The sequence below is a fragment of the Schistocerca piceifrons genome, chromosome 1, assembly GCF_021461385.2.
Source record: "Schistocerca piceifrons isolate TAMUIC-IGC-003096 chromosome 1, iqSchPice1.1, whole genome shotgun sequence".
Lineage (NCBI taxonomy): Eukaryota > Metazoa > Arthropoda > Insecta > Orthoptera > Acrididae > Schistocerca > Schistocerca piceifrons.
In genome coordinates, this window is record NC_060138.1 from 572,917,355 (window position 1) to 572,941,982 (window position 24,628).

At 41.2% G+C, this 24,628-nt stretch overlaps 1 protein-coding gene across 1 annotated transcript in view; it reads right to left on the minus strand.

Annotated features, from left to right (window-relative positions):
• LOC124801666 (high-affinity choline transporter 1) overlaps positions 1 to 24,628 on the minus strand; it is a 262,510-nt gene that overhangs the window by 81,147 nt on the left and 156,735 nt on the right. The window contains exon 5 of the mRNA XM_047263090.1: positions 9,422 to 9,570. Within this exon, the coding sequence (XP_047119046.1) occupies positions 9,422 to 9,570 (149 nt within the window). The remainder of the gene's footprint in view (positions 1 to 9,421; positions 9,571 to 24,628) is intronic.

The following is a 24,628-nucleotide window of genomic DNA, read 5'->3' on the forward strand; positions in this document are numbered from 1 at the left end:
ATGATACCTGATCGGATGAATTACGTTACAGGTCAATCGTCGTCATCCAGATGAACGGCTGCTCGAAACATCTACATTTACATACACACTCGCAAGCCACCGTATTCACTACTAGTCATTTACTATCCTGTTCCGCTCGAAAACAGAGCGAAGGAAAGCCGGCTGACTATATGCAACCGCCTTTTCTTTTCCCTTTGAGTCATCAGTCTTCTCATTGGTTTGATATGGCTTTCCACGCATTCGCCATCTGCGCATCTCAGAGTAGCATTCGCAACCTACGTCCTCAACTATTTGCTGGATGTATTCCGATCTCTGTCTTCTTCCACAGTTTTTATCCTCGATAAATCCCTCTAATATCACAGAAGTTATTCCCTGACGTCTTAGCAAATGTCCCAGCAACCTGTCTCTTCTTCTTGTCAATGTTTTCCATATATTCCTTTCCTTGCCGATTCCCCGGACAACCTCTTTATTCCTTACCTTATCAGTCCATAGTTGCAACATTCTTCTGTAGCACCACACCTCAAATGCTTAGATTCTCTTCTTTTCCGGTTTTCCCTCAGTCCATGTTTCAGCACCACACAGTGCCGCGCTACAAACGTGCGTTCTCAGAAATTTCTTCCTCAAATTAAGGCCGATGTTTGATATTGCTTGACTTCTCTTGTGCAGGAACGCCATTTTTGCCAGTGCTAGTCTGCTTTTTATGTCCTCCTTGCTCCGTCCGTCATGGGCTATAATGCTGCCTACGTAGCAGATTTGCTTAGCTTCACATCTACCTCGTGACCATCAATCCTGAAGTTACGTTTATCGTTGTTCTCATTTCTGCTGCTTCTCATTACTTTTGTCTTTCTTCGATTTACTCTCAATCCATATACTGTACTCATTAGACATACTCATTCAACAAGTCCTGTAATTCTTCACTTTCAATGAGGATAGCCTTGTCACCAGCAAACTTATCATTGATATCCTTCCACCTTGGATTTTAATTCCGCTCTTAACCTTTTCTTTTACTTCCATCACTGTTCTTCAATGTACAGATTGAACAGAAGGGATGAAAGACTACATCCCTGTCTTACACCCTTTTTAATCCGACAGTTCGTTCTTGGTCCTCCATTTACAGCGTTCTCTCTTCGTTTTTGTACATATTTTATATTAATCGTCGTTCCCTATAGCTTACTCCCATTTTTCTCAGAATTTTTGAACAGCTTGCACCATTTCACATTGTCAAACAGTTGTTCTAGGAAACAGTTGTTCTAGGCCGCCAAAACCTAGTAACGTGCCTTGATTTATCTTCAGTCTTGCTTTCATTATCAGCCGCAACATCATAACTGCCTCTAGCGCCTTCATCTTTTCTAAATCCAAACTGATTTTCATCTAACAGACCCACACTTTTGTTTTCAGTTCTTCTGTATATTATTTTTCTCAGCAAAACTTGGATGTGTAAGCCGTTAAACTCACTGTGCAATAATTCTCGCACTTGTCGGCTCTTCCAGTCTTCGGAATTGTGTGGATGACGTTTTTCCTTCCGAAAGCGAGATGGTACACCAGTAGACTCATACATTCTACACACGAACATGAATAGTTGTTTTGTTGCCACTTCTCCCAGTGACTTTAGAAATTCTAATGGAACGCTAACTATCCTTTTTGCCTTCTTTGATCTTAAGTCTTTCAAAGCTCTTTTGTAATCTGATTCTAATACTGGATCCCCTATCTCTTCTAAAACGACTTCTGTTTCTTCTTCTGTCACATCAGACAAATCTTCCCCTCATAGAGGCCTTCAATGTTCTGTTTCCTTCTATCCGCTCTCTCCTCTGCATTTAACAGTGAGATCCCCATTACACTCTTAATATTACCATCCTAGGTTTTAATTTCACCGACGGTTATTTTGACTCTTCTAGATGCTGTGCCAGTTCTTCCGACAATCACTTCTTTTTCGATGTCTTCACATTTTTCATGCAGCCATTTCGCCTTAGCTTCCCTGAACTTCCTATGTCCTCCGTACGAGCACTGATTACGCTCATCTTATCTTCGTGGCTCTCATGCGAAATGTACGTTGGCAGCAGTGAAGTCAGGGGAAGAGTATTGTATGTCATTTTGATGATGTAATGATCATAGTTCCACAGTTTCAGTATCGACAGTACGTAATAATTATTGTCCCGCCCGGCGGTTGGTGGAGAATAAATAAATTAGTTTGATCGGTAGAAAGTGTATTAAGTAATGACAGAACCAACGCCTGATCCACCTGGCCACCGAGAGCAGCATAGCACCAGTAGGGTTACATATGGGATCCATTGCGAGGAAAGGAAAGAGGGAGTTAATGTTCTTCACTTTAGTCAGAAATCTAATAAATTTATAAAAGTGAAAAATGCTACATGTAACAAAATGAAGCTGTCAAAATAAGAACTTTACAAAACACGCCGAGTATTGGAGGTTTAGAATGTTGACAAGGAACGACTCAAACTATGACCACCGATATCAAGTGTGTTACCATTCTTGAGTTAGGCGCACTATTTAAAAGCATTAAAAGTACTTTACTCTGAAAGTTATTGCAATCGCATGTTAACACCTCTAGCGCGGAGGCGGAGAACATTTTATTATTATTTTTCTGTTGTGCGTGCTGGCCACGCGGAGTGGCCACGCGGTTGTAGGTGCCATGTCCTGGATTGTGTGGCACCTCTCGCCGGAGGCTCGAGTCCTCCCTCGGGCATGGGTGTGTGTGTTGTTCTTAGCATAAGTTTGTTTAAGTAGTCTAGGGAACGATGACCTCAGCAGTTTGGTCCCTTATAAATTCACACACATCTGAACATTTTGTCCGTGCTCTTGATTATCGCATATTTTGTGTTCTACTTGCAACATTAGTCGTTTACTTTTCTTGTGGTAGCACTTAGTGGGTGGCTAAAGTGACTATTCGAAAACACTTCAACCATAAGGGTGATATAGTGATGACGTTCCAATGCTATTAAAAAAATTGGGCCAACAGCTTACAGAGACTGTGTGGCGAACATTCCCATCACGTTAATGGCTTCCGCCTGACAGGCACAGAAGTTGAACCAGCTCTCTAAACGACGATGGAAGCTTCTCGAAATTGATTTGCGAACCGCAATCGCAATTTCCAATAACTGTGTCGGCCAAGAGCGTTGCTTGGTAATGACAAGCGATACGACTGCCGTAAATGGCATCTATAGCATCCGCTTTTCTACCCTATTACAGTGAAAGCCTAAACTTTTCTCGTGAAAAATTGATTATATCTTGGACAGAGGAGAAAACATGAAAGAATCCAGCACAGGCACAAATATATCTAAAAACATAGATAACGCCGTTACTACCCGAGAAACGAACGAAATACAAGCTCATGACTTTCGGAGACTGCAAGATGAAACTAAAGATTCGGCTTTGAAATTCGGTGTTAGATACATATATATTTCGGCAGATTACTATTATTCAGTTAATTTATATAAAATAGTGACGGATATGTGATCAAAAATGCACGGGGTTAAGAAAAACAATAATGATGTTAAATAATTATATGTGGTGAAAGACGCGATTTTGAATATTCCAGTAAAAAGTAAACACTCGCATGCTGATTATCGTCATGTCTAATGCTCATAACCGGGGTTTGGCGGATACATATCAGATATTCACAAATTCATTCGGTTTAAAGGGTGTGATCACTTGTGTTGAGATCTCTGTGCGTATATTTTCAAGCGCGTTGTTGATGGATGGTCAGTTGCGATAAATGAAAACCGGATTTGAAAATTGTGTATGTGATCTAGTATATTAGTTTCGAATTAGTGTTTAATTCCTCTAGATTCAAATGCATGCAACAACATCTCATGAAATTCGGTACTAAATGTAATCTTAGACTTCTACATTAAGCCTTGTTCTCCAAAATATCTCTTACTGGCATCTTTATGTACATTTAAACGTTGAGTTCGTAAATTAAACTTGTAAATTACAGTACATGCTCCACTGATTATAACATTTACTCTACTAATTACAACATTTGAATATTTATTCCAAATAATCCTAAATTCATCACTAATATCATAAAAATAGTAAAACTAGACAACTTTTTAGTTTGTGAGCTAATAAGCTTATTCCCATGATTAAATTTCATTTCAGTTGTATTGGAGGATGAAGGTTTCCATCGAGCCGTAGCCAAAAAGCTCAAATGGAAGTTATACGGGATGCCGTGCAATATACCGTCGGCAACTACGTGCCCACATGTGAAATAGCTGTCCGCATAGTTAATGAACTCACAAAAGCTGTTACGTTAGCCTCCTTTACCAACAAATCAGTAGCGGGTATGGAATCAACCGATTTATAGTCAGAAATATGTGGAAACGCAACGTAAAGTAAAAATAAATACATAGTTAAAGTATGATTGACATTTCTTTAAGCACATAAAAATTTTAGGTATGACGTCGCACCTTGGTGCAGTAATATTCATGACGGAAAGAAAGTGTAGGTGCAAAACGTACGTATATTTGGTTCGTGGTTTTCGCAAAACATAGTATAAGTACCATGTAGAGACACTTTTCTTTTTTTCTTTTTTTTCCGAGAACCGTGTAAGTTCTCATCATTGACAATGGAAAATAAAGGGAATCCGTATGGTTCAGCATGGCTTCGAACTGTAATCCCAGTAAATCAGAGTTCATCATTTTGCTGGCTCACAACGTAATCACCTGAACATAGTGAATTCTTTCACAGGATTTGTGAAATATAACTGAACAGTAACGATGTTTATCTCTTGCTTGTGAGGCAACACATTTCTTACCTACAGATATTCTGGAGGAGTAGAACATGTCGTAAATAAATAATGCATGACAAAATTCAAGAGGGTGGAACGATATACAGTCATTTATAAAGTCAAATTACATTGTCCACTTTTATCTATGTATATACTGTAATTACATGCATGGTCCTGGGTGGCGTATCGCATGGCACGCATATTCACTAAGCTAATATACTAACAGATATCGAGATACCTATTTGTTCCAGATTTGCTAACAACTGCCACGTTTATTTGCCCTGCTGCATTCACAAAACAATTCCTACTGCGAAAGAATAGCCGGTCCACATGTCCTACTCCATTGTTAGATTGGCGTGCGACACCTAGTACTATTTTTTGTCTGTCACTTCACTGGCCGTTTAAACTAAGTAATTTATGACATTACGAAAATCGGGTAAGGAAGAATGACTGATTTGGGTGTATGGCCATCAGAAAACCAGTAAAAGAAAAACAAGGACAAAATGGATCGTCTCTGTAGTTACGGATGTATACAGATTTAATTTCCAACGCAGGCGGACTGAAAAGTAATGCATCTGAAGTTTCTTAAATGAGAACTGTTAAGGCTTTTTAAATAAAACGGACGTTGTTAACATTCTTCATCTTCATTCTTCATGTCTCATATTTGCAGCGTTCTGCCGCTATGGGGTACCAAATTGTAGCGTGTAATGGAGTCTATATATACAGAGAGAGAATGTTCACAGCTGAAATTGAACGTGATTAGCTGATGAGCTGCGACGCTATCTTTTTGCCTCAAGTGTCTCTCTGTTCGTATGCTCGCAGTGATTTCTGAAGATGGATTATTGTTTTGAAGGTTTTTGGAAAACTGTTTCAGTCTGTTGCGTATAACGTTCACAGATTTATTGCCTTTGCAAGAAAAACATGAACTTCGAAAACTTCTGAGCATTAGTAGCCACAAGTCATTCCGCATACCTCTCGTATCTCACTCAGTAGCACTTAAGAACGTAAATAACGGTGCCGGTTACTCGATTCACGCTGTCCTGAGTTCGAATCTCGGTCCGGCACACAATTTTAATCTGCCAGGAAGTTTCATATCAGCGCACGTTCCGCTGCAGAGTGAAAACCTCATTCTGGCATTTTATGTTTAATTACTTACGCATGAAAAGGCGAGTATCCGTAACAGAAATTCCTTCTTCGAAAATCAGTTGCAGTGACATTGCTTTACCAGGCTTTCATTCTTTTGCGTTTCTAATTATCATTACATTAGTATGTCTTCTGGAAATTTACGGGGTAAGTAACAGTTCCCAGATCCGCAAAGATCTCATCTAAGATTTATTAAACTTAGAGGCTGCTAACAACTACGAATATTCAAGCAGGAAACTCTGAAATCGCTTCAGAGCGTCTGAAATAATACAAGTGAAACTCTTTTCCTCCTGATTGATATCAGTTTTTTTCCGGGACGTTGCAATAAGTCGCTAATACACTGTAGCATGTCACATTTGAATTTACTCCACGTTAAATGTGAAGCAGCTGTATACTAAATAACAAGTTAGAATTTCTGCTATAAGTTGAGAGTCAGATCCGTCTTGCGATAGTCAATAGGCGACAGTATTATCTTCAAGAATTCGGACAAAAAAATGGTGGCCATCTGTTCATATTATCTATGGTCTAAAGACCATTGGTCACACTCTCTGTGTACATAGCATCTCTAACGTGTAAGATGGCCGTGAGTAACGTAACTATGCTGGTGCGTGATAAATAGTGTGCTGTAATAAAGTTTCGAATTCGAAGAGTTCGTCCAAACACGAAGCACCCTATGCTTCAGCATGACAACGCCGGATCACACGCGAGCGCAGCAACATCTGCAACAATCCGATACCTTGTATTCACTGTCATCGATCATCCTCCATACGGTCCCAGCTTGGTCCCATCCGCTCTTCATCTGTTTCCAACACTTAAAGGACAGGTTCGAGGACTTCAAATGGTTCAAATGGCTCTGAGCACTATGGGACTTAACATCTGTGATCATCAGTCCCCTAGAACTTAGAACTACTTAAACCTAACTAACCTAAGGACATCACACACACCCATGCCCGAGGCAGGATTCGAACCTGCGACCGTAGCAGCAGCGCGGCTCCGGACTGGAGCGCCTAGAACCGCACGGCCACCGCGGCCGGCTGATAAGTGATGAAGCGGTGCAGGCAGAGGTGAGGTTGTGGCTCCATCAACAGAGTCAAATATTCAATAGTGACGGTGTCAACAAACCGGTCTCTCGTTGACGGAAATATATTCGTTGCCAGGATGACCAGGGTGAGAAATAAATATGTAGACATGATGAATTAATAAAGTTTGTTTTGTTTAAAATGCTTTGAGATTTTCACAGCAAAAACACACAGGCGTTGCTTTTTATAGCGCCCTCGTATTTAGTTTGCTGGCCACAGTTCAAAGCTTCTACCGCTGTTATCCACTCCCTTTAAGATAACACTCGGGATGTATTTAGATCTCCCCTACCTTAATATTGTGATCCTCACATGAAATATCCAATGGAGGCAGTAGAATCGTTTTACGATTTGTCTCAAATACCGATTTTTACGCATTAGCGTACTTCAAATAGAGCTGCGTCTATAAAACAAATGTTTTCGGGGAACCATCGTTACATTAGCATACTGGGCGAACTAGCCGATTACAGCTTTAACAGCCGGTTTTTAAATGTTTTCTATACCCGTTCCCATGAGGATCCCAAATATTCTAGCAGTCAAGGAGTATTCATTAAGTTTTATTTACCTCCCCGAAAAAATGAAATTACTTTTTTCATGTAGGCATCTGCAGTTCTGCTACACATTATAATCCCTGCGCTGCAATGCGACAACTCTAGAGAACCCAAAACAAACCGGCGCAGCTATCTTAACGCTGTCTCAATATTGTCTTTGTCACTATCTGATCTGTGATCCAGCTACGTTCAGCACAGCGCTTGTATAGAGATTCAGAATTTTTCCCTGCCAAAAAAAATCCACAGTTGCACTCCACATACTTACGCTTTCCGAGCCAGAGCCTATGGTGAGTAGCTCATCAGGGAAATCATACAATCCTCCACTACTTAGCGCCGATTGATGTGCCTGTGGCGGATATCGTCACAAAATTGACGAAACGTCTGATCCAAGCCTTCGTCTCGACTCCACACCTGAGGAAACCGAATAACCTTGGGGACGGTATATCTCAGCCGTGGGCAATTTTCGATGACCTACGGGCCTGGCTGACATACTTCCGGAAGCTCGCGGTCCGCCTCGTCACATACGCGACTGCGGCGCTCCTAGGGTACAAAATCATAACTATAGCTTCCGCGACGTTAATTTTTATGGGGTAACGCAGTGATTTGTATGCACACCTTTCTCGACATGCCGCACCAATAAATTATACTTCAAAACGCTCTTCTTTGAGGACTGCATTCAATTTATATTCAACCCATCTTCACAAGTTTACATTTTTTATGCGTCGTGAACATTGTCTTCTTACTTATGACGTTTTACAATAACTGTCTTAAAATCTTGCGTTACGGAACTCTGCAACGCCGTTAGTAAAGAAACAATATTCACCGCACGTAAATAAATGCATACATCTAAAAATGGGAAGGCGGGTATCTTGAAATTTCGACATGTATAAATAACGACTGTAAAAAGGAGTGGTTGTAGCTAATTCATTACAAATTACCTTCAGTTTTAAAAGTTGTAGTGTCCTAAAACGTTCGTAATGGACAAGAATTATTTATTAATATTGGTACGAGAAAGGACAGAAAAACAAAATACAGCAGTGAGGTAGGTATTTCCAATCAAGAATCGATAAGGAGTAACACTAATAGGAAGCGATTTTAAAAATATTCAATCAAAAAACTTTACAGAGAGACCGATTGTTCACGACTTCAGCCACTCTTCAATTATTTCAGAAACTTGGAGAGGTCATGGGTTCAACGTGGACATTCATCTACAGCAGAAAGCTTCTTGTGCTGTTACTACTCTTTGAACCATGAGGTTCCTGTCAGAATGGTCACAGAGTACAGGAGCACATACAGGTTTTATTTCACTCCTATTAATGTGTCTAAGATGTTCTACAACAGCTCACACTACAATCATTCTTAAGGGAATGTGGCAAATTGCAAATCCTTCAGCGCAGCTATAGAATGTTATTTAAGTGCCTCCTGTGTTTCAGAAGACGGCTGAGCGAAAACCAAAAGACGTACAGTAAAATGACACATATCTGTGAATAGAGCATGTCTCCAGTTCTGATTCTTAATCGCACCATGTCGTAGTTGCACTAGAGGACAGATGTATCATAACATGCAGGCAAATCACCCGCTCCACATTGCCTCGTCGAATTAGTTCACGTCTGCAGATAGGAAACCCAATGAAATTACTGCAAGTAATTGCCGGCGCGTATTCCCGTCTGTCGCTTTACAAAAGTTGTCCATACTGATTTCCTGTAATGTGAGATAATAACTTGCGGAGATGATCTATCCACTAATATATGTTTATTTTCTGTATGTATTTTAGATCCGAAAGACCAGAGATAGAAATGAATAACACTGTCTTATAGTGTTTCTACATTTCCGCTGGCCAGAAATTACTTGCTCTTGTTTTAAGGTCATTTTAATTCGCGGCGAAACCTTAAAACAGTACTTACAAGGCCGATGAAGATGCAGAAGAGCTGTATGACGTCTGTGTAGGCGACACTGTAGAGGCCCCCGAAGAGCGTGTAGAAGACGGCGATGCAGGAGCTCAGGATGACGCTGGTGCGGTGGTCCATGTCGATGATGACGCTAAGCGTAGCTCCTGTCAATGGAAAAGATGTCTTGTTATTTAATATGTCGTTTTACTACGTGGAAGTCGAAGTAAATTGTGCCTCTCGAATTCAAAAGGGAACGAATGAGAATAAGGGGAAATGAGATGTCATCGGGATGTTTGCAGACTTCTGTTGTTTTGAAAACATTCCCAGGAACTCGTAGGGAATATTGACTAGATTATTGATGCTCCAACCGCCTTAATGTAGTGTATAATGATTCCTGGGAGCTCTAACTTAGTCACAGGTAACCTCAACAACAAGCATCCACAAGCAGACGAATTTCCTCGATACCGAAAAAAGTCGAAAAAACTTAAACAAGGATACTGTGAAGTCTATAGCAAACTATCTTACAAAAGGAGAACATGATCCAAGTTTTTTCATCACTCCATTAGTGTACTCACTGGTTTGGGGCAACCCGCCACGAATTCCCCTCTTGTGCCCGTGTGCGAACCTTGTCATCTCCGAGTAGCACTTGCACCCAACACCTCCATTATTTGCTGAATGTATTCCAGTCTCTCCCTTCCGCTACATTTTTTATCCTCTACAGCTCCCTTTAACACCGTGGAGGTTATTCGCTGATGGGTTAATGCATGTCCTTTCACCCCGCCCCACATTCCTGTCAGTTTCTTCCATATATTCCGCTTCCTAGCCTATTGTACAGAGAACCTCCTCGCTCTTTAGCTTATCCTTCACCTAATTTACAACATTATTTTATAGTATCACATCTCCAAGGCTTCGATTCTCTTCTTTTCTGGTTTTCCCACAGTCCACGAATCACATACTGTGCTCCAGACGTGCAGTTTTAGAAATTTCTGCCTCAAATTAAGGCCTATGTTTGATATTAGATTGCTAGTAGACTAGTCCGCTTTTCATGTCCTCCTAGCTCCGCTTGTGATCCGATACTTTGCTTCCACCAGAGCAGAACTCCTTCACTTCGTCTACTACTTGGTCACCAACTTTCATGTTATGTCATTTCGGTAACTCATTACTTTCGTCTTCCTTTCGTTTACTCTCCGTCCGTTACTCACTGGACTGTTTGTTCCATTCAATAGGTCTCGTAATTCTTCTTCATCAACGGCCTTGCCGCCGTAGTAACACTAGTTATCGTCAAATCACAGAAGTTAAATACTGTCGGGCTTGGCTAGCATTTGGATGGGTGACCGTCCTGGCCTGCCGAGTGGTGTTGGCAAGTAGGGTGCACTCAGCCCTTGTGATCCCAATTGCGGAGCTATCTGACCGAGAAGTACCGGCTCCGGACACGGTAACTGACAACGGGCAGGAGAGCGCTGTCCTGACCACATGCCCCTCCACACCCCCATCCAGTGATGCCGATCGGGTAAGGATGACACGGTGGTCGTCGGTAGCGTTGGGCCTTTCGAGGCCTGTTCGGACAAAGTTCAATTTGGTTTAGTTCAATTTTAATAATCCCTCTTCACTTTCACTGAGGATGGCAATTCATGAACGAATCTAATCATTGACATCCTTTCACCCTGATTTTTAATCCCACACTGAATCTTTTGTTTATTCCGACAGTGCTTCTTCGACGTAAATATTGAATAGTGGGTGCGCAAGAAAGCATTCCCTGTCTTACACCCTTTATAAGCCGAGTACTTCGTTCGTGGTCTTCCATCCTTACTTTTTTCCTCTTAGTTTTTGTAGATATTGTATATTTGTTCTCTATAGCTTACTCCCATTTTTCTCAAAATTTCAAACATCACACTCCATTCTACATTGCGCGCACGACATTCCACATCGACAAATCCTATAAACATGTCTTGATTTTTCTTAAGTCTTGTTTTCATTTTCAATCCCAGCGTCATAACTGTGTTTCTCATGCCTTTACCTTTTCGAACGCCAAACTCATCGTCATCTATCAGATCCTTAACTTTTTCCAGTTCGTCCGTGTATTATGCTTCTCAGAAACTTCCATCCATGAGTAATTAAGCTAATTGTGGGATAGTTCTCGTACTTACCTGCCCCTTCTATCTTCAGGATTGTGAGGATGATATTCTTCAGAATTTCCTAAGATATGTCTCCAGTGTCATAGACTCTATGTACCAATTTCAGTAGCCGTTTGTTTGCCTCTCGCCCCAATGTTATCCATTCCTTCTGCATTATTTGATTCTAAGTCATCCAAAGCACTTTTGAATTGACTCTAATACTGGATCCCCTATCTCTTCCCACCGACTTCTGTTTCTTCTTTTATCAAGTCATCTTACAAGTCTTTCTCTTCATAGAGACTCTTTCCACCTACCTGCTCTCTCCTGTAATTTTATCAGTGGCATTTCCATTGCGTTGGTTACGCTGACGCCTTTGCCCTTAATTTCACCGAAGGTAGTTTCGTCCTTTCAATACTCTGAATCAGTCCTGCCGAGTCCCATTTCTCTTTCGATATCTACTCTTTTTCCCTGCAGCCATTTCGACTTGACAAATCAGCACTTCGTATTTATTTTAGTAGCCAACTGATTTCTATTACTGTACTAGCTGATAGACTCAGCAGTGCCCACGTATTCATTTTTCCAGTCTGACTGTGACCAAGACGAACATCTTCGTTTATTATTACCTTATATGTACTCCGGCAGTAGACACGGTGTGAGATGTGGTAGCTGCACTTTCTGTAGAACGGAAACAGTACGTTTCAGGTCTTGGGTTCCTATTCAGAATACTATGTATTCACTCCCTTCTACACCTCCTAGAAGTTTGTAACTGGAATTTCCGAACCCCCTGTACATGCAACTAAGGAAACACAGAAAACATAAAAATGACGATAAACCTGGATATTAATGAGAAGATTCGAGGAACAGTCAGCCACCCTGTTGTACCACGAGTGTCTCGCTGAATCGCCCCATCTCATAGAAAACGTTCTTGATCACTTGGAAGAGTGGGTGAGCCGTAGAAACCAAAATCTCCGAAACCTGTTTACTCTAGGGAGTCTAATCGGCAATGATAGGCTTCTTTTGGATAATGTATATGTGACCATCTTTTGGGCTCCCTTCCCAGTCAGATTCAGGACAATACTAAGATTTGACGCTGTGTTACTCGGTATTAGCGTGACTTTTCCTGGGTTGTCTAAGTTGTGTACGGTACGATTAGGTTTCACATCATCTGCTAGATCTACCTTCATCCTGTTCTGAAATAAACGGCTCGAACGATGTAGCGCAGCAGTTAGGACTCCGGAATCGGAAACTATTGTTGAAATCAAAATAGACAAGGTTTCAGTGTTTTTGGAAAAATCATTCAACGCACATGCCTGACTCTTTCCACCGAAAAGGCGGCGGTCGGTGATCTGACCAAGCTAAGGACGTCATAAATTTTGTTTTCTTTGGAGAAATTGGAGAATTTTACTCTGTTCTTCAGTTCACTGCTTTATGTAAATGACTATAAAGAAAACAACCGTGATGGAATACTATGGAATATTCTTTTCTATGTGCTATGAAGTCCCATCAGCTTCGGGTGACCTTCACTTCTGGTTTGCGTATAACGTGAAGGTTTGTTTGCACTTTATGGGCACCCGTGAGCTAGTGATGACCAGCTGGGGAACTGTTGGCTCCGGTTCGATTGCCACTCCTGCCAACATTCTTTTTCATTTTATTTTATTCCTCATGTTATTAAACAGTTAACTACAAAATTAAAAAATATATAAAAAAGGGGTAGCGTCTTTGATTAATAATCAAAACTTCCTCGATCCCGGGTTCGAATCCCGCCACTGCTTGAATTTTGATTAATAATGAGCATTGGCGGCCGAAGACTCCGACATAAGAAGTCTCCCTCGTTCTGCCAACGGCCTTGTCAATAAGGGCGGAGGAGCGGACAGAGTTTCAGGGCACTCTCCTGTCCTAGGGGTGGGAAACTGCCCCTAAGGGCGGAAGAATCAGCAGTGATCAACGGCATGAGGATGCAGAAGGCAATGGAAACCACTACATTAAAGACACGTAACGTGTATCCATAGGATCTTGATGATCTTTTCATTGGCAAAAGATTCTGGAATAGTTCCCCATTCGGATCTCCGGGAGGGTTCTGCCAAGGGGGAGGTTACCACAAGAAAAAGATTGAATAATCAACGAAAGGATAACGTTCTACGAATCGGCGCTTGGAATATCATAAGGTTGAACGTACTAGCGAAACTAGAAAATCTGAAAAGGGAAATACAAAGGCTTAATCTAGATATAGTAGGGGTCAGTGAAGTGAAATGGAAAGAAGATAAGGACTTCTGGTCAGATGAATACAGGATAATATCAACAGTAGCAGAAAACGGTATAACAGGAGCAGGATTCGTTATGAATCGGAAGGCTGGGCGGAGACTGTCTTACTATGAACATTTCAGTGATAGGGTTGTTCTTATTCGAATCGACAGCTAACCATCACCAACAACGATAGTTCAGGTGTAATTGGCGACGTCGCAAGCTGAACATGAAGAGATTGAGAAAATATATCAGGATATTGAAACGGTAATGCAGTACGTAAAGGGAGATGAAAATCTAATAGTCATGGGAGACTGGAATGTAGTTGTAGGGGAAGGAGTAGAAAATGAGGTTTCAGGAGAATATGGGTTTGGGACAAGAAATGAGAAAGACTGAGTTCTGTAACAAGTATCTGCTAGTAATGACGAATATTCTGTTCAAGAATCACAAGAGGAGGAGGTATACTTGGAAAAGGCCGGGTGATACGGGAAGATTTAAATTAGATTACATCATGGTCAGACAGAGATTCCAAAATCAGATACTGGATTGTAAGGCGTACCCAGGTGCAAATATAGACTCAGATCACAATATAGTACTCAGGAAACATAGGCTGAAGTTTAAGACATTAGTCAGGAAGAATCAATACGCAAAGAAGTGGGATATAGAAGTACAAAGAAACGACGAGACACGCTTGAAGTTCTCGGAGGCTACAGATACAGCAATAAGGAATAGTTCAGAGGGCAGTACAGTTGAAGAGGAATGGACATCTTTTTAGAAAGGGCCATCACAGAAGCTGGAAAGAAAAACATAGGTACAAAGAAAGTAACTGCAAAGAAACCACGGGTAACAGAAGACATACTTCATTTGATTGATGAAAGGTGGAAGTATAAAAATATTCCGGGAAACTCAGGAATACAGAAAAGCAAGTCGATGAGGAATGAAATAAATAGGAAATGCAGGGAAGCTAAGATGAAATGGCTACTTGAAAAATGTAAAGAAATCGAAGGACAGACTCAGCATACAGGAAAGTCAAAACAACCTTCGGTGACATTATAAACAAGTGTGGTAACATTAAGAGTGCAACGGGAATTCAACTGCTAAATGTAGAGGAGAGAGCAGATAGGTGGAAAGAATACATTCAAAGCATGTATGAGAAGGAATATTTGTATGATGTGATAGAAAAGGAAATAGAAGTCAATTTAGAAGAGATAGGGGACCCACAATTAGAATCAGAATCTAAAAGAGCTTTGGAGAACTTAAGATCAAATAAGGCAGAACGGATAGATAACATTCCATCAGACTTTGTAGAGTCATTAGGGGAAGTGGCAACAAAACGACTATTCACGTTGGTGTGTAGAATGTATGAGTCTGGCGACGTATCATCTGACTTTCGGAAAAATATCATCCACACGATTCCGAGGTCTGCAAGAATTGACAAGTGCGAGAATTATCGCACAATCAGCTTAACAGCTCATGCATCCAAGTTCCTAACAAGAATAATATACAGAAGAATAGAAAAGAAAATTGTGAATGTGCTAGATGACGATCAGTTTGGGTTTAGAAAAGGTTAAGGAACGATAGAGGCAATTCTGAGTTGCAGTTCATAATGGAAGCAAGACCAAAGAAAAATAAAGACACGTTCATAGGATTTGTCGACCTGGAAAAAGGCTTCGACAATGTAAAATGGTGCAAGATGTTCGAAATTCTTTGAAAAGTAGGGGTGTGCTATAGGGAGAGACCGGTAATATACAATATGTTCAAGAGCCAAGAGGGAAAAATAAGAGTGGACTACCAAGAATGAAGTGCTCGTATTAATATGGGTGTAAGACAGGGATGTAGTCTTTCCCCCCTACTGTTCAATCTGTACATCGACGAAGCAATGACGGAAATAAAACAAAGGTTCAGGAGTGAAATAAAAATTCAAGGTGGAAGGATATTAATGATACGATTCGCCGATGACATTGCTATCCTGAGTGAAAGTGAAGAAGAATTACGTGATCTGCTGAACGGAATGAACAATCTAATGAGCACAGAATATGGACTGAGAGTAAATCGAAGAAAGACGAAAGTAATGAAATGCAGCAGAAATGAGAACAGCGAGAAACTTAACATCAGGATTGATTTTCACGAAGAAGATGAAGTTAAGGAATTCTGCTACTTAGGCAGTAAAATAACCAATGACGGACGGAGCAAGGATGATATCAAAAGCAGACTAGCAATGGCAAAAATGGCATTCCTGGTAAAGAGAAATCCACTAGTATCTAACATAAGTCGTAATTTGAGGAAGAAATTTCTAAGAACGTACGTCTGGAGTGTACCATTGTACGATAGTGAAACGTGGACTGTGGAAAAACCGGAACAGAAGAGAATCGAAGCATTTGAGATGCGGTGCTATAGACGAATGTTGAAAAAAAGGTGGACTGATAAAGTAAGGAATGAGGAGGTTCTGCGCAGAATTGGAGAAGAAAGGAATATGTGGAAAACGCTGATAAGGAGAAGGGACGGTATGATAGGACATCTGTTAAGACATGAGGGAATGACTTTCATGGTACTAGAGGGAACTGTAGAGGGCAAAAACTGTAGAGGAAGACAGATACTGGAATACATAAACCAAATAATTGAGGATGTGGGTTGCAAGTGCCACTCTGAGATGAAGAGGTTAGCACAGGAGAGGAATTAGTGGCGGGCCGCATCAAACCAGTCACCGATGACCCAAAAAAATGGAGGACTGGAGAGTCACGGAGGGATTCGTAAGCGTACCTCAGACTGTCTTATATTATTACTGTAGAATGGGAGGTGGCAGTTATGGTAGTGCCAGAGAATTTTACTGATCACTAAAAGACTTAAGATGAAACTAGGGATCTAGAATTGAAGACATTTCAGGAGAATTATTGAGGCCGTTTGGAGAACATACCATGATCAAACTGCTTAACCTGGTATGTAAGATATATGAAACAATCGAAATACCATCAAACTTCAGGAAGCATGTAATAATTCCATCTTAAAAATGGAAGGTGCTGACAAGTCTAAATATCACCGTTTCATAAATCATGATTACAAAATACTGACACGATCTATTTCCAGAATAATGGAGCGCTTGGTAGAAGCAAGCCTTGCAGCAGATCGCTTTGGGCTTCGGAAAACATTCGAATCAAAACTGACATACCGCTTATCGGAGAATATAGACTAAAGAAAGTCAAACCTACGTTTTTAGCATTTTCTTTGAGAAAGCTATTGACAATGTTCACTGGAATACATTATTTGAAATTCTAGATGTAATAAGGATAAAATAGAGGGAGAAAAAGTTTATCTAGCACTTGTACAGGAACCAGACGTTAATTACACGAATGGAAGATCATTATAATAGAGCAGTAGTTACGAAAGGACTGAGAAAAGTTGGCAGCCTGTCTGTGATGTAATTCAAATCTATAGCTTGACAAACAGTAAACGAATGCAAAGAGAAATTTGGAAAGTGAACTGAAATTAAGTGAGAAGAAATTAAAACTTCCTGGCAGATTAAAATTAAGTGCTGGCGCATAGCTCTACCCACAATATCACCTTTCTCGGGAACTTCTCTTACGGATTCAGCTCTTCAGGCATGACCGACGATCGTCCTTATAGCTTTGCATCCCCATTATTAATTCATTTTGTTAGAAGCAAGAACTTTGAGGTTTACTGATGACATTATAATTCTCCCACACATGGCAAAGGTCTTGGAAGAGCTGTTGCACAGGTTCGATAGAGTCTTAAAAGAAAAGAGGTTTTAATATAAAATAAAGGTAAAACAGTCGTAATGATATGTAGTCAGATTAAACAAGCTGATGGAAATTAGACATTAAGGTTCGTTATTTGGGCAGTAAAGCAACTGACGATGAGAGAATTAGTGAGGATACAAAATGCAAACTAACAATAGCAAGGAAGGCTTTCCTAAAAGAGAAATTTGTTAACATGAAATATAAATTTAAATGTTGGGAAGTCTTTACTGAAGGTACTTGTCTGTAGCGTAGCCTCGTACAGAAGTGAAACTTAGAAGATAAAAAGTGCATAAAGGCACCTTTTTAAATGTGGTGCAGCAGAAGATTATTAAATCGATACATCTGATTCTAATCAGGAGATACCAGTACTGTATTATCGGATTGAAGGGAAATTAAATTTTCACAGCGTGAGTAAAATATGAGATTTATTGTGAGAGAGGACAAGTTACTCTCTCACCCATTTTCCGCATACGGAAAATTATTAAAGATTTTATTACAACCTGATGTACCTTGAGCCACCTCGGTTGTATAAGAAAAATTCGGCGTCTGAGAAACGTTTGGAGATAGAATCTTTATTACACCTCATACCTAGGACTAACAAGCTAAAAGGCACAGGCGATTTAGACAAAGATCTTTAAGATTGTATCTGTTCTCTTGCTGCCGTGGGAAGCGAAATGAGTTCGGAGAGAATCATCTTCCCCCCTCCGCAAAAACTTTAAAAAAAAGCCAGTAATTGGCGGTTTCACATTTTTTCCAGAAATGCAGGTTTTTTTAACTCTTGCTCTGATTCGACATGAGTTTGTGCTGTCGTGTGGGAGGGGAGATTTGTAGAGCACTGTGATTGGCTCAAGACAGCGTGAAGGTGGCGTCATGCACTTTGCGGGAGAGCGGATTTCTTTTCGGAACAGGTGGGCTGCGCTTGGGTGCTGGACTTTGATCTGGCAAGAGGTCTTCTGGTCGAGGCTCTGGCATGTGTGGTTGGTGCTTGGGACCTATCCTGAGCCTGACTTCACTTGCGAGTAGTTTAGACTGGGGAGCCCGTGGTGAATTTCTTACTGTACCAACAGTGTGACTTCAAATGTCTCGGACTACTCGTTTGCCGAGGGCACACTTATTCGTCTTTGGTTTACCCATCCAGACGTTTGGTATCCTTGTGCACTCTGTTGTATAAGTGAGCCAAATTGGTCCTTGGTGTGACCAGCGAACGGGTATGTCACACACTGAAATCTACCGTGATTTCAGGATTTTGGTAGAGAGTAAATTGCAATCCGCCTGCTTGATCGCTAGACCGTAAGATTTTTGCATTTCTTTCGTGGCAATGATCGATTCACAGGTGCCGCCTCACGTCTGACCTCCGCCGCACCCATCTCGCAAGCTTCAAGTTACACTGCCGCAGAAGCAAACAGGGTAACTTACTGCCGCTTCGGCACTGTCAGGGCGCATAGCTCTCAATCGCCACTTGCTTTCAGCTGCACATATGTAGAGAAACCACAGTGGATTTGATAAATCAAAGTCTGCTCAGTGTCAGATCAATTCAGATTGCGTTATCCACATTTTTAGGGCCAGAGTACTTGACTCACTTCTGCCACCCAGGATCCTTGTCCATTGTACTCTTAAACCAACTGTTATTGTTTACCATAATATATGTCTTGTTTAGTAAAATATATGTTGATAGTAAATTTTACTTCATTCTCAATCACTTTATATAGTCCACACACGGGTAAATTTCAATTGAAAGAGGATATCTAAATCAAGGAGTTGTTAATTTGGTAATGCAGCTAAATGTGTCTTTGTGTTTGCGGGGGGGGGGGGGGGGGGGCTAATACATAATAGCTGGTTCAATAAAATGTAGGTTTCAGTAATGATATGATGTAGAGATGAGAGCCTTTCAGACAGCAGATTAACGTGAAGAGCTGCAAAAACCCGTCCTCGTATATGACTCGAAGGCCAAAACAAAATGTGAATGACCGTTACACTAAATACTCGTAGGGAGCAACGTTGTGATGCTTTACAGTTATGTTCGAATGCATGTGCACTCTCCGATCGGTGCAGATGTTATCTGAGTGGTAAAATTCTATAGCGCTACTGCACCAGTTGAATCAGTATGCAACGATTCGTTTCCCGTTTTCTGTTTATATTTCGCAGCTCTATCGAAGTTACGACTAGCTAATGATTGCTGACACAAAGGAGACGCGTCACAAATTCGTCGTCTTGTCTTCTAACTTGTCAAGCCGGAAAGTCGTTTGGCTAAATTTCATGCGCCGTATCGCGTTCACATCCCCTTAAATTCACCACCCTACTAGATCCTTACACAAAAACAGTCCACAAAAACATTTATATGGACATCCCCTTAAATTCACCACCCTACTAGATCCTTACACAAAAACAGTCCACAAAAACATTTATATGTGTTGTAATGTTATTATGTCATTGTGTAATCATTTACGAAAAGTCGTTATGTTGTATAACCTAGGATAATTAGTATGAGAATTTCCTTTTACAACTAACATACATACGTGGCTTTTTCTGCTGTTAAGAAGCTCATCTGTGTGGCTCGTTAAGGAAACTGCTGTGTCTGCCGACGACAGTATTCGCCTTCGCGTAAGCGGCTGCGCACCGCTCTGGTAGCTCGATTTGAGAGCGGCGCTCCAGGCGTTATAGATCGAGTGCTAATCGAATTTTGGGACGTTGTATACATTAGAAATCAAGGCACCGCTGCTGCGTCAGAGCCACACCGGGTTCTTTTCCTTCTGATACAGCTCCGCGAGTATCTATATCTATACCTACATCATACTCCGCAAGCCTCCTAATGGTGTGTGGTGGAGGATACTTTCTGTAGCACTATCTGATCCCTCCAACCCAGTTCCACTCGCGAATAGTGCGTGGGAAGTATGACTGTCGGTCAGTCTCTGTATTGGCTCTAATTTCTCGAATTTTCTCCCCGTTGTCAATACGCGAGATATATGTGGGGTGAAGCAATATGTTGTCTGACTCCTCCTGAAAAGTGCTGTCCCGAAATTTCAATAGCAAATCTCTCCGTGATGCACAACGTCTCTCTTGTAACGTCTGCCAGTGGAGTTCGTTTAGCGTCTCCATAACTCTCTCTCGTCAGCTAAACGATCCCATGACGAAATGCGCCGCTCTTCGTTGGACCTTCTCTATCTCCTCTATCAGTCCCACCTGATGGGGATCCCAGGTAGATGAACAGTACTCAAGAATCGGGCGAACAAGTGCCTTATAAGCCACTTCTTTCATGGATGAGTTGCATTTCCTTAAGTTTCTTCCGATGAATCTGAGTCTTATGTCTGCTTTTCCCACTACCTGTATGGTGACTCTGACTGTGAGGTCCGCAGCTCGTGGTCTAGAGACTAGCGCTGCTGCCTCTGGATCACGGGGTCCGGGTTTCGATTCCCGGCCGGGCTGAGGATTTTCTCTGCCCACAGACTGAGTGTCTGTGTTGTCCTCATCATTGCATCATCATTATTTGTGAGAGTGACTGGATTGTGAAAAGAAAATGGACTGTGTAAAAATTCGGACCATTTACGGACGCTGATGACCGCGCAGTTGAGCAACCCACAAACCAAACATCATCATCATCGTCTCTGACTGTGAGATTCGTGGCACTGTGGCCGCTTCCTACTCGCTGACACGTTCCCCCTCACAAAAGCGAGCACGAGTGTGGAGTTAGTCGTGACTTAGTACAGAAGTCAAATGCACGCTCTTGCAGTTGTAAAGTAGCATTAATAGTGCGAAAATGTCCTACTACTGACATCAGATGGTCCTCAAGAAAGCTGCGTTTTGTTCAAAAAAATGTTCAAATGTGTGGGAATTCCTAAGGGACTTAAACTAACTTATGCTAAGACCAACACACACACCCATGCCCAAGGGGGAACTCGAACCTCCGGCGGGAGGAGTCGCGCAATCCGTGACATGGTACCTCAAACCACGCGGCCTCTGCGCGCGGCTGTGTTTTGTGACACGGTGAAGGGTTAAGAAGAAAGGTAAGTGATGCAGTGTGGACAATTGCAAATGTACTCCATTAGAGGATGAGTGATTTTTGGAGAAAGTTCGATCCTATAGTCCTCGCTTCGGACGGAAAACGTACCAATTTCGTCCAATGCAAGCAAGATGGTTTGTTATTGTTTGTTACACCTTCACCATGAGAAAATATTGTGATCGGTCAAATGTAAACGGGGCACAGAGCAACGACACTGTTATGTCTCTGCGACCAAGAAGAGCGCTGTTTGTCTTTTCTTTTCCCAGAGCAACTTGCATTTTGGGTTATAGCCAGTTGTGTAGCTTATCATTCATTTCTGTACCTTCTTCGAAGCGTGCTTTGAACTTAGTTTAATAATGAATCACAATTTAGAAAAAACACTTCGTTCTCGTTTCCTTCTTTCTCATACTGTCGTCACAGACTCGTTATCATGTCGAAAGTGTGTATATTTATATACGGTGGTAAAAATCAGTATAAAGACGGGGATATTTGTGGAAAAATTTACATTGTTGATTGGAGTAGTTGTGCACAGTGCATATGCAGCAATATGAGATTCAGTATATTGACAAATGCAGTCAAATAGTACCGCATTTGATTTCAGTAGTACAGTATACAACAAGATATCAATGATTCAGGTGGTAGAGGGTGGAACTCACTATAATGGCAGACGGCTCTGTGTGATGTTAGTGTGAGTGTCCATGCCTTTCCTGCTGATAGGAAACAGACACCATTAGTGACAGTGTGTTTTGTGTGCATAAAGCACGATTCTGACATAGCTGTTCGGAAAACAGACATCATGGGATGAAAAAGCAAAAGTCGTTGCTTAGAAGGAAACGGGACTCTCTAATAGTCAAATTGCCAAAATAATGAACCGTTCGACAACAGCTATTTATAATTTCGTTAGATTCGGAACACGATATCGACAGACTGGGAAATATGGGCAAAGTAGACAATTATCTGAGGCATCTAAACGGTCACTTCAGCGCAAAGCAAGGGCCACAAACCTTTATTCTTTTCAACTTGTTTCTCGTTTACAGTTGGCAGTAACTGCTAGACCTGTACGACAAATTTTGTCAAATGAAAACATCTTACATTCAAAGAAAGACTGCTGAAACGTGCTCTAACAATCCAAACATAAACAGGAGACAGTGGAGTTCGTTGAGAAACATTGATCATAACTTGATGGTGTTCTAAAGTGATCTTCAGTGATGAGAAGAGATTTAATTTAGATGGTCTGGATGGACTTCAGTATGACAGGCACGATTTGAGAACAGAGCAGCAGGTAGGAATGAATAGAAATTTGGTGGTGGAAGCGTTATGATCTGGTCAGCATTCTGCACTAAATGTAAATCACACGTTGCTTGCGTGAACAATAGAATGAAATATAGATGTACGCCGAGATGCTAGAGACAGAATGCATTAGAATGTATGAGGATCTAGGTAACGACAGTCTAACGTTTCAACAAGATAATGCGTAAGTGCAGATTTCTGCACAACATGAAAATGGTTTGAAGATAAGGAAAAGATAAGATGGAAAACCTTTGAGGAATACTTGAAAGGCGCATTATCGTAATGGGAGACAAAGGGAATGAGTGGAGGATATGGGTAGAGAGAGGGTGAGAAAGAAAAGGGACAGAAGCGAAAGGAGAAGGTGGGCTAACAGAAGAGTGCAATAAATACATACCCAGGCAACGCCACGTACTCAGATAGTATCCCTGTAAAAGGTCAATTCAGAGTGGGTTTGACTTCTAAATATGTAGTAGGACAAGTTACATTTTTAGTTGTCTGCATTACTAATACAGCAGAATTTTTCAGCTTGGATTCTTCCTCTGTTTTTTGTTTCATCAAGTTGCCGAAAAAGTTTCATTTTAACACCTACGGTATCTCTGCATTGATTTCCCAGATTCTTTTCTGGCGGTTTTGGAAACGCGCGGAACCACGAGGCACAGATTACGTTGAAGGCAAAACCTCGTCCACGTTTTTTCAGAGCACGCCTAGTACCTATGGCCATATGGGACCTAGCGAAAGCAAAACTAGACAGACTTACAGATCGGAATGTTACCAAACTGTCTCAACTAGTGATTGGGTGACACCGCCTGTCATTATAAAACAGCCTTCTGGAAAAATACCTATTTTCGGCGGCAAAGCGGAAATTGGCTTGTATCCTGTTCCCAAACGTGAGGAATGATAACCAAAATTGCCTGTGGGACAGTTCTTCTCCAAGATCGATCTTGCAGATGCAAATCTGCGGTTACTATTTGACGAATAATCACAAAATCTTCTCGTTGTTGACCCACCACATGGTCTCTCTAAATTCAAACGTTTAGTTTTGGGCTTCGCCAGCACTCCTGTCCTTTTCCAGTGCTTTCTATGGCAAATAATCAAGACTGTTCCTTCTTCTATAAATGGTCTTGATGATATCATCGTCAAGGGTAAAACAACTGAAGAACACCTACAGAACTTAGAAAAGTCCTCCCGTGTTCTAGAAGAGGCCACACCAAAATGAAATCTATGGAAGTCGCAATTTTTTCAGACTCCCGTTGAATGCTCAGAAACACCTAGAAGTCATTATGGCCCTACCACATCCTACAAATCTAAAAGAACATAAATCATGTCTTGAAAATGTAGGATATTACAAGAAGTTTATTCTAACAGTGGTAAAAGCTGCATTCCCATTGACCAACTTCAGAAACACAGGTGTACCATTTAGTTGGTCAACTACTTTTAGCGACCGAAGCAACTTGGCTGAACAGCGACTTGGTGCCGTTCTGGCACACAGGAGCCCGGAGTGCTCCGAGCAGCGAGCAGTCATCGCATCAAAATCTCTCCATTCGGCGCAAAACAAGTATTCACAAATTGAAAGGTGTGAGGGCATCCACAAGAGTTCTGAATGGAACGTGTTAAATTTCGGTTACATGGAAAATCACACAAATCTAAAGGCTGTAAATTCAGCGAAATACCTAGGGATAGCTAATACAGACAACTTATATTACCTACATGCATATCTGAAAGAACAGACGCTGTAGACGATCCACAGCTGTAGGAAATAATCTAAATTAATTCGCTGAATATAAATTCCTTGACATCAGGAGTATTAGATTATCCAGCAGTGAGA